The sequence below is a fragment of the Psittacula echo genome, assembly GCF_963264785.1.
Source record: "Psittacula echo genome assembly, chromosome: 1".
Taxonomy (NCBI): domain Eukaryota; kingdom Metazoa; phylum Chordata; class Aves; order Psittaciformes; family Psittacidae; genus Psittacula; species Psittacula echo.
In genome coordinates, this window is record NC_137735.1 from 110,957,988 (window position 1) to 110,975,868 (window position 17,881).

General features: G+C 38.9%; 1 protein-coding gene across 1 annotated transcript; it reads right to left on the reverse strand.

Moving 5' to 3' along the window:
- Positions 1-4,569: 4,569 nt before the first annotated feature.
- On the reverse strand, positions 4,570-7,577 carry MANSC4 (MANSC domain containing 4; the record flags this gene model as incomplete). Its single annotated transcript, XM_080631653.1, has 3 exons — positions 4,570-5,243; positions 6,135-6,269; positions 7,349-7,577. 3 exons carry the CDS (start codon positions 7,575-7,577, stop codon positions 4,570-4,572), a joined length of 1,038 nt encoding a protein of 345 aa, XP_080487779.1.
- Between the last annotated feature and the right edge of the window lie 10,304 nt (positions 7,578-17,881).

A 17,881-nucleotide genomic window follows, 5' to 3' on the forward strand; every position in this document is an offset into this window, starting at 1 on the left:
ACATACGAAATTTGTTTCCTTACTTAGCTTTGTCAGTGCTTGCTTAAGGACTGGCATATTAGCAAACGTATGTAACTAACTTCTGTTTTGCAGTGGCATGTCTTGTACTAGACTGTCATATTTTAAGTAACTCAAACCCCCATAAACTTGCTTTTTCTCCATAGAGTTGTCCTTAATGTACTCGGCACATACAAGCACCTGATAAAGTCCTCTCTGCAACAGAGCATAATTCTGTTTTCCTTTGCTTTTCATACATTTTAAGAGGATCTAAGGAGAACTCCATATGAAAGTTGTAGCTAAAGTGACAATTTGACTTTACTAATAATAGTGACTGGTAGAAAGAATAGCACAGCAAAGGAAAATAATTTTTCATTTGATTGTATTATCATTTCATTAGCTTCACAACTAATTCATGGAAAACCTAAAATGCACAAGCAAGAATTCCTTCTGAAGTGTTCAAGTCTAGCTCACAGATGTGCTATAAATGTTTCCGGAAATACAGACGGGATAAAAGGTGTCTGCTGAGTGCCAGGACACTCTACTATCTCTACCAATAACAGATGACACCTACTGGCTAAGAACAATGTTGGGACTAATTCACTGTGTTCCCTAATCATGTCCAACAGTTACCATCAGAAATTAATTGTCAAAATACCAGTTTCCATATATCTGACTTCATGACACTATAGCTGTAGGAACACTTGGCCAACTGGCCTTAGAAATATGCAAGAGTGACCTCCAACCTGGGTTTTCAATGTTATCTTCACTTCCTCTCCTTGTTAAGAAATATATGAGCAAAATCATAAAGCTTTATAATTCTACAAGTGCCCAATCAACCTGCTAGAATCAAAACCAGTATAAAATTCAGAATTACACTTGTGATTTTTACTAATGGTTTATGTGCTACAGTACAGAACTTGTGTAATGCACTGGACTAGATCAAAGGTATTTTGTATTTTGAGCTCTTACATTGGATATTTCTTTTTCTGTTTTTCTGTTTCTGCCTTTAAACTGTGTTTGAGGGTGACAGTATTTCTCTGTAACTATGTAGAATACCTACAACACTGGGATCTTAATGATGCATAATATAGCATGTGTTTTTCTGAACTATACTACACATCTATTTTCCTGTGTACTCTTGCTGACCATCTTACTGGAAATGTGCACTGGAGTTTAAAAACTGTGAAGAGTTAAAGAGTAATACTTACAGGTTAAGCAGATGTACAGCACAGTAAGAAGTACATCCTTAGTAATGGTCGCTAAGGATGTATTTCATGTACATTATAATGTAAATGCGTGATTCTAAGGTGTGTATCCCTCTACACATTCCTGTGTGTATGTACATTCTTGGCACAAGAAAGTGCTCACATTACTATTAAATAGAAACCTAGACAGATGACAAATCAATAAGCAGGCTTGCTTCTCTTATAAACATTCCAAAGAAAGCCTGAGATCTTTTGCTTGGTCAAACTGGAAAAGAACTTGTTTTGTCAGCATTCTGGCTAATTTTTTGCATCTAGAAGCTATTGTAATCACTGGCATAAGATGTCTTAAGTAAACTGTGCTAGGAGTTGTGAAGTGAAATGTAAGAAGTATCACTAAATAGTTTCTTGGAAGTTGTTCTTCCATGTTCTCTCACACTTTTGCCCCTTAAAGAAGGGCTTTTGGGCACTAAGCATAATCTCTTGCTCAGATTAGATAAGACCTGTACAGCGACATAATTCAGCCTTTGGCAAGGAGAGGAGGTGTTACAACTACTTGTAACTTCACCAAGCCCTAGGATCTGAATGTGACAGGCTTGGTGTGAAGAGCTGATAAACCCCCAGAGATAATCTCATGATTGTTCTAACTGGAGTTAACACTTTTTGCCCTGTTTTCAGGGTGTTGCAGCATTGCTACAAACACAAGGGATAAAGGACAGTTGCCTAAGAAGGGATGTGCTGTCTGGACAAACCCATTTCTACCCATTTCTTGTTTTCCCTCATACTTAAAATGTATGTATTTATTTTTTTGTGACTCTCATGGTCTGTAATAAAATAGTCTTGCTACTGTGCTTTACGTAACCCTTTTCCTGCCTATTTTTTTTCTGTATAAATCAACAAACCAAGAACTGTCCAGAACATGATCTTAGATTTAGTCATTCCATCTCGCACCAGAATCATTTGTGGATGGGACACATACGGATTTTCACTTCTGTCTCATTTCCTTTTTCTGGTGAGTATTGAGGCTCTAGTTCCGTTATATAATTCAGAACATAATACTGAGGGCAAGTATCAAAGAGCATCAAGGTGCTATTAAGTACACTATGCAGTCACTAATTGAGATGGAACCATGAACACCAGAGATGTCTCTGAGTTGCTGTAGATCACGCAGCCGATGAATGATCAGACAGAAGTTACTTTTGAGAGTAAAAGCAGGTGAAAAAAAACACTTGTTTGAAAGCAAATAGTATATTGCCTGACTTCTTCCTATTAAAACTAATACCTTCCTGCGGAGATTTGTTTTTGTCATGTTGGAGTATATTTCATCTAGTGAAAGGATTTCTTTGCTAACCATTTCAGGGTCAGATCAATAAAGGATACTCTAAGATGATCAACTCATCACATGAGACATACATTCTTTATCTACGTATTACCACATTAATGCTTTGATACAATATAGAGTATCTTGGTTCCTTCTAGTTCCTTTCCTTTTGGTGTTAAAGACCTGGAAAAGAATACCTGTCAACTAACTCACTATGAAGTGCCCTTGGGGTCTCATCATTCTTATTTGAAATGTTTAGTCATAGTTAAACTGTGCTAGATTCAGCCACATGATGAAAGTACATGGTAAGGAAAGTACAATCTGATGATAAAAGCTTGTTCAAATTTCAAGTACATCATGCAGTGGGTACAACTATAGATTGAGTTCTGTCTAAGAAGGAGAAAAATGACTGCTACTGCTGAACCCAGAACAATTTGGCAGCACTACATATAAGCATAGAACTGCCCATAAAAACAAATCATACCTAATCCTAATTTTTCTAGCTAAAACAGAAGGCATTTCTTTTGTGTTATTTCAGTTGATAAACTGAAAATAACCCCGCTCCCTTCAAATGTTCTTACCCTGTGTCAGCCTCTCTTCTGTTACATATAAATTAACATACAAGGTCAATCAAATACTATGAACAAGGGGTTTTTTTTAAACTTCAGTTTTCTCAGCTACATTGCTTATCAATGTGGGCTAAAATGTAATTTTAGAGAGCTCTTTTCCTCTGAAACCAACCTTCTCAACTAATTAGGAATTCATGTGGCCTTACAACCTCATCACTGTAGTCTTCAAACACTGCATGAACCTTACTAGTTTTGAAATAATTTTCTGCCAAATAGATGTGACAGTCGGTTTTGGTTTTTGCTGTTTCCCTTTTATAACATTTACACTTGTCTAGGAAATGGAAACTTCTAAAAGCAAGTGAAGAAGTGAGAAACTGAGACATCAACCAGTTTAAAAGAGGAAGAACAATCCTGGTTACTGGTGAAAATGTTTGCTTTGCTAAGCAAACTTCCTGAGTAAGGTATAGCAAGGAACTACCTTGCTACTTGTTGATCTAGTCACTTGATTTATATTCAGGAGGAGCAGTTTTATGAATATACAGGATGAGGAAACAAAAAAAAAGGGGTGGAGATATTATAAAGCTAACTTATAAAGCTTCCAAAACACTCTGTATTCTTGTGCAACATACATTAAATTACTGTCCCTACTTTAAAAAGCTAATGATATACATTATGAGTAGGCAAGAAAAGGCAAGTCAAGGTGAACAAGACAGACTGATGCTAATTGCAAGGCATGAAGAAATGTTAGCTGCATTTATGTTTTCCTTAACCTTAGAATGGATTTGTCAATGCATTGCACAGCAAGTAACTTTAAAAAAGCAGTTGAAGTCTGAAGGTTTTTCTGGAGGGGCTTGAAAAACTTTTGAAGTGATTGTTATCAGAAGAGTGAAGTAACAAGTGGGGTAAAAGTAAAGCATACAGATTGAATGATCAGATGTTTGGGTATGAGTGAATGGAATTTAGTAGTTTTGGGGACTGGAGTTCTTTTTGGTGTTTATCTTTGAAGAAGTAGAGAGTGATGGGTAAATTGTCTCAATACAAGGGATAATGGGGAAAAAAGTAAATCTAGAATTTGCATAAAAATTGACAGTTTTTATAGAAACAATGAAATCTTTTTTACTGATTACAGTTAGTTTTCTCAGGTTAGTTCAAAGTCAGAGGAAAGGACACGTACAGCTACAGTGAATCTGCTCTCTTAAGTTAGGGAAAGTGTATACTGTTTGTTAGGCATTAGTCTGGGTCAGACTGTGAACCAAAATGTGCTCAAACGCCTCTGAGCATGCAGTGGGAGCTATGAATGTGTACTTACCTAAGGAGACAGGGGAATTGTGTTTTATCTGTTGAGAAATAAATTACAACTGAAAGATTCTGCAACCATCAGTGAAAATTATCTTTGGTTCTTTAAAAGAGATAAGTTGGTATATACGATTCATTTTTCAAAAGATATTTGTTCCAAAATAAGGATAGTTACAATATTTTACAAATTACCAGTAGTATATTTTATAAATTGTCTTGACATTGTTCTTCTTCTCCTTATGGGCTTATACTGACCTCTCCTATTGCTGCAACACCCTGCTGTAAAAGCAACAGTACAACAGCAAATGAAGATGAGAGAAGAGCAAAGAATAATAGGAATCAACCAGACACCCAAAGCTGCAGCTTCCCAGGCAGGTGCCTCATTATCTGAAGTATAATTTCTACCACTGTAGCCTTTGGTTTCATTTAAGTGTTGCTTACTGCTGTTCAGACGAGAAGTCGGCATGTGGGATAATACCTCAGCAGATCTGGATATCAAAGTTGAGTGCACAGGCTTGTCAGAGCTGGTGATTGACCTAGTGCTTACTGAAGTGCTTGTCCTCTTAGCAAAATGATCATCTGGTGGAAAAATTTCTGCACTGGAATAAGTAGTAACTTCAGTGTTTTGAACTGTCAGGCTTGTGCTGAAGGTGTAAGTGTTTGCTATGAATCCATGGCTAGTGGTAGAAGATGGAGCTTGGAGCAGAAGAGAACTTGATGTGGCATTATGATGCTGGCATCTTTCCCACTCAGTGGTCTTTGTGTTGTTTTGCCTTTCATATTTAGTTGGTGAAGAGTGAGTATTTAGCTCTTTGGATGTCAGTTTCTCAAAAATAAGAAGATCTGGATCAATCCCTATTAAATCATAAACAATGTTAGTTTATGTGGTAAAAGCTCATGTATACACAAAAAAAGGAGCACATAATACCCATCAAGACCTTCTGAACTGGGGCTTTCACAGCCTAAGGTTGTGGGACATCTTATGGGATGCAAGGGAAATGCATTTTGGAATTGCACAGGACTTGCTTTGAGATGCTTAGAGAAGGAACCAAAAGTGAGGAAAGAGAGAGATCTAAGCTAACAGGGAATAGGGGAGTCTCAGCAAGCTGTGTATGTGTGTGCGTGTGTGACAGTTTGCACCAGCAACTGGAGGGTGGCTGCACCCTTGGGGGTCATACCTGGGAGACTGGCGTCCAAACTGGGCAGACTGAGCACCTGAGTTAATCTTTTGGAGGAAATAGCATTGTATGTATATGTGTGTATGTTTTTTTTCACTGTGCAGCCAGAAAAAGCAGGATGAGGCTCTTGGTGCTTCCCATGTTCATATGTCTTCTTTATGTGTTTGTCTGTGTTACTGTGGTATGTGTGCCCTTTGGTATGAGCCTAATAGGAATAAATTTTCAGCCTTGCTACTAGTTGGATCTGGGGGCATGGAGTATGGCAGCCTCACCTCTCAGACTCTCAGATCTGGTACAGTATTTGGCCCAAGCATAGTATGGATTAGGTACTCAGAGCATGAATCTTGACAGCAGGGTGTATCTTCAAGGTCCTTTCTCATATATGGAATGGAAGAAAGGAGGGAAGTATTCTCAGAAGTAGGAACATTAATGAAAAAGGAAAAAAGTCTTACGCTTTTTTAGCATTGGATGCTATTTCAGAAGATCTTCTAGCACAGCAACTGACCTAGTATAATTTTAAGATTTCCTTGCTATTTTTTCAGTCTTTTTAAATGAAATGCCTAATTACCTGTTGTGATGTTGTACAAAATGACATTGATTTTAGCCTTTAGGATGCAACTTTCCAATGCTGGGCAAGATACGTGCAGGCAATTCACATTCTTATGAAGAGCTCCATGGTAGAAAACTGCTAGATTGCAGGAAACTGTAATACAAAAAAATAAATCTGAGTTTATCAGCATAATTACCATTACATTTTGCATGTTATTATGTTGTTTAGCATCAGACAATCATTAATACTTGGCAGCTCCATAGTACTTTAAATCTGTGGTTCTCTCATTATCATGCAAAGTAATTAAGCATCCAGTTAGAAAAGTAGAACTACTTATAATTGTATGGTTATTTTACATCTGGAGAAAAGGAACAGAATAGCCATGTGAATTCTAAATGTGTCTCTGATTAAATAAGCTTTAGCTTGTATTCCTCCTACCAGTTGCTTTCCTTCACATCTCAGATGCAGTGAGTGGAGCATTTCTAAAAGTAAAGTTATCAAAGAAGACACTCTAAAACATACTCCTATAGTGTACCAATGCAGTGTGATAGAGAGAAAGTAAAGTCTTGGGCTTAAGACATGCAATGATTTTTCTTATTTTTATTCTGAGTCTTGAGTTTACAAGGCTAGGGTAAAGGGGTTGCCAGCTGAATAACTACTATTATTTATTGCTGTAGCTTTATTGTTCATATTAACATTATACCTGGGTTGCACCAGAAACATGCTGTAAACACAGAATAAAAAACTTCTCACTCCAAGAAAATAAATATTCTTGTATTTCAAAGAAGGACAAATTGTGTGTTTCCCTTTTCTCCCGACCATGTCCTAGTCTAGTACCATACTCTATGAAGAGTCCTGTTGGAATCACTGGCGTTGATTTTTCTTTAAGGAGTAGGTGGTGTTGGGTACTGAAGAGTTCTTGTTTTAATGTTGGCATTAAAACATAAGCTTTGTAACAGATATCTAAAATTTCAAAGCAGATCCTGAGATTTTCATGTGTTTCTAGTGTAGTCTTCTAAAAAAAAAAATCAGATTACAAATTCCTTTCTAAGGGACTGAAGATGGGGCAACAGTTACAATGTGCCTCTGCTTTTCTGCCTCAAAAAAAAAATCTTTTTTTCCATTATTTCTTCTTCAAATAATGTTTATATAAAAATTACCAAAAATGTTTTTCCTCATATGTTGTGATGTAAATCTTAATGTATGCCATGATCCTGATAATGAACACTCACCATTCCTCAGAAGGCAGCAGGTTCTGCTGCACTGCTGGGGTGAGACTTCTTCATACATCTTCAGCACCTGGGCTCCCCTCTTCTGTGATTCCTGCACGTCAATCAGAAGACCTGGGAAGCGTCGGATCCAGCAGTTCTTGTAAAAGGTAGTGGGTGAGCAGAGAGAGTCTGATTTCACAGCTAAATCCAGAACCAACAGCACTTCTGCTATTGCCACCAGCAGAACCATTTCTTCAATGTAATGGGGCTTACTTGGTGCACTTTCTCCTCCACGGGTGCACTAAAGTTCAGACCAGCATCTTAAGAAACAATCTCCTGAGTGATTCTGCCAGGGATATGAGCCAGGGGATGTGTTTTCCGAACAATTCCCATGATGCTGTTTGGGCAGCTGCTGGAAGGGAGCAGCTATTTCATGAGCTACACACAATTAAAACAGTTACTTTTATTGTTCTTTATTATTTTGAGACAGTTTTTGAGAGTCAAAAGGCACAGGTTGGTTTTAGTCATTCAGAGATTCTTTGGTCCCCAGTTTGTGTCTCTGGCCCTTCTAAGAGCAAATTAGGCAGACAGCCTTACCATGAGGTGAATAATGGTACGCTCAGCATATTGTTTCACATCATCTCTGAAAGTATGCAGTACAGTCACTTGAGAGCAGGAAGGTCTGCCACTTTGTTCAGGTACACTATTACACTCAACACAGAAGAAACAGCTCAGTTTAGTGTCTTAGAACTCTCTGAATTACCTGGTAGCTGCAAATGTAGTTTCCTTCTTTACCAGCAAACTGAACTATCTAATTCTGTCTGCCAATCAGAGGTGGAAATCTGTTCCCTTTCCCTATTCTGTTTTGGTTGCAAGAATAATACAATTTTATTTACAAAGATCTGTGAATAGATGATTCTGACTGCAGAAGGCTATAACATACATTCATCTGTAGACCAGATGGGTAATCGAAGTCCTGCCCCTAATAAGTTTGAATATTGAAAAGTAAGAATATTGAGCAGTCTGTATGGATGTTTCTACTTATGTTTAAGCTTAGAAGAGGCCTGTGAAAGAACAATAATATAGTTGGCATATAGGGAGGCAATTTCTGAAGCAGCTGGTCTGCAACCTGAAACTCCACAGTGCTTTATTTCTTAAAAGGATCCAGACTGATCCCTGATTCCCACTTCTGTATACCTTTCATACAGAAAAGTTTTAAAATATTACAGTGCATGAGTTGATTTAAATTCAATGGGCTAAATAGTGAGGTTGAGAGAATTAGGTAGAAATATGATTGTCTAAAATAAAAATTGTGTTGGATATATAAAAAAAATATTTAGATTGCATTCTTTTCCTTCAAGATTAGAATCAAGGAATTTTCTCAGTTCTACATGAAGTATAGATCAGTTACATAGAGAGGGGGAGCCTCAAACTCATTTTAATTCTTCAGTCATTATAGGTGTCTGTTTTGCTAAACAAGGCCCCCAGTTTGGAAATGAGCTTACACGTATACAATTTTTGTTCTTACAATGCTCCTTAGAAGGTAATCAAGCTCATAGCAGGTTAACTCCTGTTGATCCAACAGCAAGACCAATTTATTCAGTGGAAGTACTGGCTGTAATTAAGAGGATTCTAAATAACTTTTTATGCAGACTGCATGTCTGTTGTGGCGAATACATGAATTAAATTGTAAGGAAGAGCATAAGTGGGCAATTCTTTAAGCCTCTGTCTTGAAAACCAGCCCTTGGTACTTGTGTTGTTTTATTTATTTTGGTGGTTTGATGTGCTCTGGTTTTATTTTCATCTCTGTGAAAATCACAACTTAAAACCCTAAATATGTGTCAATACACCTGTTAGTTTGCATTCAGTGGACCGCACAGGCATGTTTTCAGACATTTATCTACCATTGCCACAAGCACTATTGACAGTGTATTTTTCTAAAACTTTTATTTCAGCTTTCCAAATATTCTGAGGCTTCAGTTGATGTGGGACACACTCAGAATTTTGAAAGATAGGCCTTTATTTTGGCATTTCCACCAGCATTTAGTAGGAATTTTGGATCTATTTTATTCTGTGTGACTTGCATGCAAAAATGTTGATTCCTGATTGATTTTGTCACTCCTACTGTTCCCGTATCTCCAAGAAGAGAACTGTAGATGATTCTGAATAACTGGGGGAGGCAGTTAACAAGGAGATTAAACTGATACAAAACAGTAGTTATATTGGGTACATGATCTTTAATGGTATACGTATTTGTAGTTATATAAAGATTATGCTGTCTCAATTCCTCTGGTTTTGTGTATTTAATGCCTTGAAAAGTGTGTAGATGACAAACGTGTTCACTTATTCATTTTCAGGAAAAAAGTAATAATAAAGGACTGGCCCTGTGACCTACTTCAGTTACCTGGACCTGAAATACCATACAATTTCTTTGATTTCAGTGGGGCTCTGCCTAGACATTAGGATAAAGTGTGAGACTGGATGTTAACATGCCTGAGCATCTAAGCATCTTTCAGAACATACAGTAAGTTTTTCTTTGGCATGTTTTGAATAAAGTAACAAATTCTCAAGTACCTGTTACTTACACTCAGGCAGTCACCAAACACAGTGAGAGTACTCACTCTGCACAATATTTAATTATGTCTTTTCAAAACTAGGCTTGGGAAAACACTCCTGTTGTGTACAGATCTATCTCTTTTCAATGTATATTTAAAAATCTCTTTTTCTTTGTTTGCCACTGTTTGCCAACAGACACGCTGCTAGTCTTAGTACTATCATGTTTTTATTCTGTTCTGCTGTGTGCCTCAACCAAGCAGCCTTTTTCCTTTTTATTACTTGTCATTCTTTCTCCCCTATAAGAGCAGAAATAGCTGCAGTGAAACTTTTCATATAATGAAATAGATTGAACTAACTAAATAAATGGTTTCTTTAGACAATTTCCTTTTAAAACTGAAAAGTTCTGTCAAATTTCAGTCTTCTGCCAGCTTCCCCATAATTTCACTTCAACTTTCCTATGGGAAATGCATATATGCTGTTTAATACTGAAGATCTAAATCACAATAATTTTGCAAGAAGGAAATACTTGAGTCTTACCTGACAGCCAGTGACCGACTGTTCCATGTGCTCTGCAAGGAAGGATCAAGAGACTGTTACTGAGGAGTCTATGGCCAGTATCAGATGAGCACTTCATGTTATTTAGTAGTTCTTTTCATCTGTCTTCTCAGATTTCTTCCTGGAAAACAAAAAGGCAGTTGCCTGTTTTCTGTGACAACATGGGTGTCTTTGCAGACCTTTCAGTAAAAGCAATATAATGTACCTGTCACAAAAGAAGAGAATAATCTTTTTAATGATTCTTAGAAACAGAAACAGTACCTGAAGTTTTCCACCTGGGCTGGCAGTGATAATGGCACAATCCAAGATCTTCCCAGCACAAAGGATTCATCATGGGCATTAACTCTTTTTTTGCCAAATATAATCAAAGCAGGCATTTTTTCACTATAAAGTAACAGATATGTATTGGTATTTCGAACTATATTTAGCTTATATGAAATGTATTGTTCTAGTACTCAGCATATGTAAAGACCAGAAAAAAGGCCTACATACAGGAAAGCATTCTCAAAAAGGATGGAAAATGCCAAAGCTTTGATTCTATTGTCAGATCTGCACATCTGAAACTACATTGCACACTGGCTTTGTTCACGGGTTATCTGTTGTCCATGCTGGTTTTGTTCCATGCTTCTCTGCTGACTGTACTGAAGTCCTCTCTCAGCCCTAATGGGGGAGGAAACTCCACATCCTTGGTCAAGCTGAAGCTGGTCAAACAGTGGTAGGAGACAGTGGTGCTAGTTGCTATGTCTCAGACTAGTGCCTGTCTTTGATAGTTTCTCCTTTGTTCTGCTCTTTCAGTGGTGGTTAAGCCAATATGATCAAAGAGGGACACATCCCTCATGTAAATGCAGACTGGATAAGAGAGGACAGTTTGGCCTTTTGTCTACATCTTCCTTTTCCCAAGTAGACTATAGGAGAGAAGTGAGAAATACCCTTGAGGCTCAAAAGTGTCAATGCAAACATCCTTGGTGCTGCCATGATGATGCAGAAGTACATAGCAAATGATTGCTGCTAGCACAGATCCAGCCTGTCTCGGTGTGGGGAGAGACCAGCACTGGCTGTGTAAAGCATTTCTCTGCTACAATTAAAATCAAACATGTTAGCTTAAATCATCTGCGGTTTAGGTTGTCTCTGACAGAGCAGCTGAAAGATGACAACTACCAGCTGTGAAATAAGACCAGTTTCCCAGATGAGGTGTGAACCTGCCTACATCCTCCTTTGAACATTGGTAAGCTTATTAAATCAAATGTGCAGCATAATCCCATGCAACATCAACCCTAATAATCTAAGTCAGTGGACCTCTTTGCCTGTATTGTGCTCCATGTGAGTAAATTTAATTGCATGCCTGTGTTGAAATTATCTTTATCTTGTTCTTCTTAGACATGTACATGTATTTGCCCTTTATTACAGCAGTGTTGAAGTCAAAATTTTACCTAAACTAAGTATTATGATATGAACAAATCATGAAATAATGAAATTATGAAATAATGAAATGTAAGTATTTTGGAAAAGATCAAAGCAAGTTGTTTTTAAATTACTGAAATAATGTGCTCACTTTGTTTCTTCTTTAAAATTTCCTTGAAATCAAAACATTCTTGCAAAACTTCTTAAGTCCAATAAAACAGCATTTTTTGAGAGAACTGTCTTTTCAAAAACAGCTATTAGTGGTCAAATTTTGGTTTGGAGCAATATATGAAATTTTTAATGAATCTGAGCTTCTTCAATGTTTGGGATGATTTGGTCTAAGACCCTGGTTTCAGACTCATCCCAGCGACAAAAAGAGGTGAAATATTACACTTTCTGTTCCTGGGACTTTGTGCAAACCATTTTTTAAACCCTTGTTTCAAAGTGGCTGCCAGGCCCTGAGATCCTCTTGGAGCCTGGCTTCAGACTAATTCTGGTAAAACCTCTGCAAGAATGCTGGAATCTGTGTGTTCAAACAAAGAGCAACAGAAGTCTGAGCCAGATTAGATTTATACAAATATAAATCTACTGGCATATACATAAACTTGAGCCAAGGTTTATGACAAAAGGCACAATGTTTAGCAAACGCTAATGAATGAATGCTGATTTATGACAGAACTTGAAACAAGGCAAAGGGGATGGAGTTTCGATATTGTGATGAATTTTATATGGCTGGATACTTAGTGAAACTTTTCCATGTGGATTACCATTCATCTTACCTAGTTATTATGTACTAAAATTCAGCTCTGCTGTCTGCACCAGTATTTAGATATATGCTGTTTTAAAAGCACCCAGTTTACTCTCATCTAGAAAGTGCTACGTAAGAAAATCCTGGCTGGGGATGCACAATGCAATTGCACAGAATAAACTTCCCTAACAGAAGGTTCAGCAGCAGGCAGAGCCCTCCAGCAGCCTGACCCCTGTTCAGGTTTTGTGAGGGAACATTTATTTCACTGAGAGTTTCAAAGAAATTCTTCACTGTGTCTTTGGCATAAAAAATAGAACAGATTGAATGCCATTGTAAGGATTTACCCACTTATGCCTCCGTTCTGCTATCTGGTGAAAGAACTTTCTCATTAGGTTAGATATAAGGAAGAAGTTCTTTACTGTGAGGGTGGTGAGCCACTGGAATGGGTTGCCCAAGGAATCTGTGAATACTCCATCCCTGGCAGTGTTCAAGGCCAAGCTGGATGGAGTCTTGGGTGACATGGTTTAGTGTGAGGTGTCCCTGCCCATGGCAGGGAGGTTGGAACTTGATGATCTTAAGGTCCTTTCCAACCCTAACTATTCTATGATTCTATGATCCACAGAGAATACCCACTAACAGACCATTGGAACAGCTTTTTGCTGTCCAGAGAGAGCTCAACAGCGCACACTTTAGTATTAATCACTCATAAATAAAATCTGACTGAAGCAAGGATAAGTTGAAAGTAGTAGATAATAAATAATCGGTATTAAAAAAAAAAATACCACTCACTCCAAATACTTTTTTCAGTAGTGTTACAACATATGTTTGTTGCAAGGAATAGATACTAAATAGTACCTCAAAAGCAGGAAAATTAAACAGAAAATAATAAAGAATAAAGCCTAAACAAGTGTGATTAGAAATATGAGTGGTTGGGTGAGAGGTTTTTTTAATAGTATTGCTAATTGGGTAAAAAGTGCATTGTTTGGCTGCTAATCTGAAAAAATAAATTAGCTTTACTTAGCAGCTCATCCTTCACCAATGATAGAGATTTCAGTTGAAATAAAATTATGCTCCATTCAGTTCCTCTCAGAAATGCCAAGAGCCTTTAGAATACTGATATTTTTAATGCTGAAATACTGCAGGATATTTCCTATGTTCCACAGATGCTTACTTTGTATCCTGTGACAAGGAAAATACTAAACAATGGCAGCAGTTGGTGAATCCTTTCCAAAAGACTAATTCCTCTCTTGAGTAATTCCACTATTACTCAATGCAGAGTTCCCTGGCAGTACAGTACAAATCCCTGGCGTCTCAAAGGGAAGAATGTGGCACTTTATATTTTATATTAGATAGCATGTATATTTTAAATATCCCAATTTGGTTCCAGTTAACGTTTTAGACTAGCAAGTCTAAAAGGAACTCAATTTGTCCTTCGGGCTTTTTCCCCCCCTCTATGTGGTCCTTTCCTTAGAGCATTCAGGTTGGTGTTACTTTCTGGTTCTTATGTATTATTCAATGTCTCTGTGTTGAATCAAGAGATTTGCCTAAACCAAACACAAAACCACTAGTCTTCCTTTAGACACTGTACTGGTGCTTAAGGGTTTGGTTCTCTGCTGCATATTTTTTTTGTGTGATCTTGGGTTGGACCCACAAAGAAATCAGGCTACATTTCACGTATATGTAAACCAGGTTTCCTGCCAAGAAAAACATTTGTCATTCTGATTCCCAGTCACTGATACTTCTTTTACCCTGCTTTGCTGTGTCTTCTGACCTTATGAGTCTGGAGACCAGTCCAGCTTACCACACAAAGCCATTGAGTCGTTCACGGAGGAAAAACAAGTGGCCATGATTTTCTACTTGAAGTGAACCTAAAGTGTAAGCAGGTTTCGGTTTTAGCACACAGAGCAGGCTTGCACCAGCCCAATATATATTCCCTGGCAGTCATGAAGCACGAGCCAAGATCCATGCAAAACAGAAACAGTGCTACTTCTTTCTAGTTATCTCTGGCTTTGCTTTTCCTATCTTACAGCAGTAGCTCCTCCTGACTCTCTGTTTTTCCTTGCTTTTGCTATGCTGGAAAATCAGAGGGCTATAGAATGGTATGCCCAGGCAGACAAAGGGTCAGAAGCTTAGGTTTTCCACCTCATGGCTGAATGGTCTCTTACAATGTAGCTGCTGTATAAAAGAGCTTCTTCCATTTCCAAGTCTTTCTAAAAGAAAAGAGGGATCTCTCTTCAGCCTTGGAAATAATTCAGGCATTAACTACAAGAAAACAGTTCAGGCACTGAGCACAGGAAAAAGTGTCTAGACTGTGAATCCCAAGCAGAAATGTCCATCTCTGCTCTAGAGCAAGAAAGGGCTTATTGACACTCCCTGGTGTCTTCCCACTCCCATTTGTTGGCTCTTGAGAATCCTTTCCTTGAGATAAATTAGTCTGTCAGGCACTGTAAAGAGATATCTGAACGATGTAAAACAGCTTGAAGATTTTGCCCAAGAAGGCAAACCCTAAAAGCTAGGCATTGAAAAGCTGAGCAGTTACCTTTGTCTTCTTTGTCTTCTTCTTTGTCTCTCTGTGTAGATGTCTTACTCATTTATCACACATTCATTTAATATCTACCAATGCAAACTTGTTTTCATGTTGTTTCATGCTTCAGCATGTTCTTAAAGAGTGATAGATGACCTTTTGTATTTGTTTCAAAGATCATGCAAGTCTTTTATGGCTTTTCACTAGAGATTGCAACTTCGTAGTTCTAGGGCTAGAGCTCCGTTTTTAACTCAGGAAAATGCATTTCTTAGTCTCTTAAGATCAACCAAGATGATTGCTGGTGAAAGAGTAAGACCTCTTCTTTAATTCCAGTATAATATGTACTATTGATCTTAGCATAAACCAGTATATCTTTCGACTGGGAAACAGATGGAACTATCGCTACAAAAATGGAACAAAAAGGTAGTCCTTCCCTTGGTGCATTTGCAGGATAAGTACTATATAAGCAGACCATACAAACTGACTGATTAGCATAGTAAAACCCTCAAGGAAACTACTCTGTCAGCATGCTCTGACTTAACATAATTGCCCAGTCCTAAGCCTGCATAAAGCACAGATAGCTGACAATCAGCCTAGTAAAAATAATTGGTTAAGGAAACAATGAACACTCAACAGAGTACTGCTGATCCCTTGTGCATGTGACAGCTTCTGATGAAAGCAGTGCTTTCAAAACGTTGGCAGGAAGAAGATATGTATTGGTGCATGACAGAACTGATCCAGTCTATTAAAAAAACTCATGGCCTTGAGGTTTGGTGAGGAAGATGGACTTGAAATCCTTGGCAAGTGGATAGGTGCAGGCATAGAGACAACAGGCAGGCACATAAGACAACAGAAGAAATATTCTACCTCTCTGGGCTGTGCTGTCTACACTTTGAGGGAATGGAACTTGTCACAACTGACTACATGGAAAAAATCTCACACCAATTAGGAGCTAACTTACCAATACATCAGACATACAAGACTCCAAACCAGATGTCTAAAGATGGCAATCATACCAGCGTGTTGGCAATCATACTGTATTCCAGCAGAGGAGTTTAATGGCCATGACACGTGCTCTCTGTTTACCTCCAAATGATGACAATTGCTTGAAATGTCTCCCTGAGGGAATTAAAGTACAAGAAAGAAATATGGATTGGACTCCTACTTAAGTGTTAGGACTCTTAATTAAATATTGAGGGAGAATGAAAGAGGAACAGAAAGCAAGCACAGTGAAACTCAGTAGTAGGAAAGAGAAAGCGAGAGGTGATAGTGACTTGGGACGGAGGCTGGTGTGGACAGCTTTTTGGAACTGGTTAAAATCCTGTATACAAGGATTTCAGAACATGAAATGAGCCTTTCAAAAGCAAGACGATGAAAATGCTTTGGAGTGAGGTAGAAAACAAAAATGCACAGAAATCCACCTCACCTCAACAAAAGCTTTTATAAAAGTCAGCAGAAGAAAAACCACAACAACCTGTAACTCTGAGAGTGACATTCATGTCATCTCTGCAAGCCAGAGTTTAGAAGCTGAAGATAAAACAGTGAGAGGATCACTTCACACAGGAAATGTCAAAAAGCAAACAACCCTGTCTCCGTTAAAAAAGAAACAGCCTACTACCACTCTGAAGAGTTTGAATAGTTGCGGGAAATGATCCCTTCTGTGTAGTGGAAATAGGGAGTTGTCTGAAAACAAATCTGCAGTAATGGGAGATGAGTCACACTACTGCTGAAGGGAGTTTCTATGGTCTGCAATACATGAGGTGAGGTGAAATATCTTTATAAACATGAAAAATACACAGCATGGCAGACTTCCTCATCTGTTTCAGCAGTTGTTTGTTTTTAAAAGGCCTGTCATTACGTTTCAAGAATGCAACAAGGCAAACAGCAAAGCCGTCACTTCATCCCTGCCCAAGATGCTCAGTTGTTGGTTTGCTCTTTTCTTGTTCATGTCAAACAAACTTGGGGCCCTGGTATGTTGATCAAGTTCATGAATAACATAACTATCCTATTCCAGGAACTTGGTTTAAACAGAAAAGACAGAGCAGCAGAACAGGTTATATAGTATCTTTATACATCAGACCAGGACCTGAGACACTAAGGGACTTATGCAGAAGGGATCGGGAAAGTCATGGCAGAATTAGGTATGGTACTTGGGGTACCTAAATCCTATTGCTTAATCCTACTAAGCGGGTGACATTTGTTGTTTTTGTTAGGGAATGCCTCCACGGCCCCAGGCCTGGGCCAAGGCACCAGGCTGACTGCTGCACTCCCTCCGCCTCCTTGGCGATGCACAAATACATGTACACACACCATTTTTTTATTCCTGCGTGTGCGGCTCGAGCATATTCCCCCTCGCAAGGACGCCGAGTACATTTATGGCAAGAGGTTACAGCACAATTAGGCAGAGCCGGGGGGGGGGGAAAGGTCGGGGGAACACACTGTTCTGCCCCCCCGGGCGAGCGGTCCGCCCGCCTGGCGGGGTGGGTGGAACCCCGGTGCCCAGCGCAGGGGCAGCGCTCGACATTGCCTTTTTAAGGCTTTTTTCTCCTTTCCTCTCTGGTGGTTTGTGTTTTTTTCCTTCCCATGCAGGGACAGAGCTGCTAAGCAACGCCTTCCCCCGACCCTCCCTCGTCCGCCTCGCCGGCGAGGCCCGACCCGGCCTAGTTCGGCCCGGCGCGCTCGGCTCCTCCCATCCCGGCAGGCCGGAGGAGGGGCCTGGCTGGAGCTGGCGGCGGCCGGGGTGAAGCGCAGGCCGGGGAGGGGGTGAGCG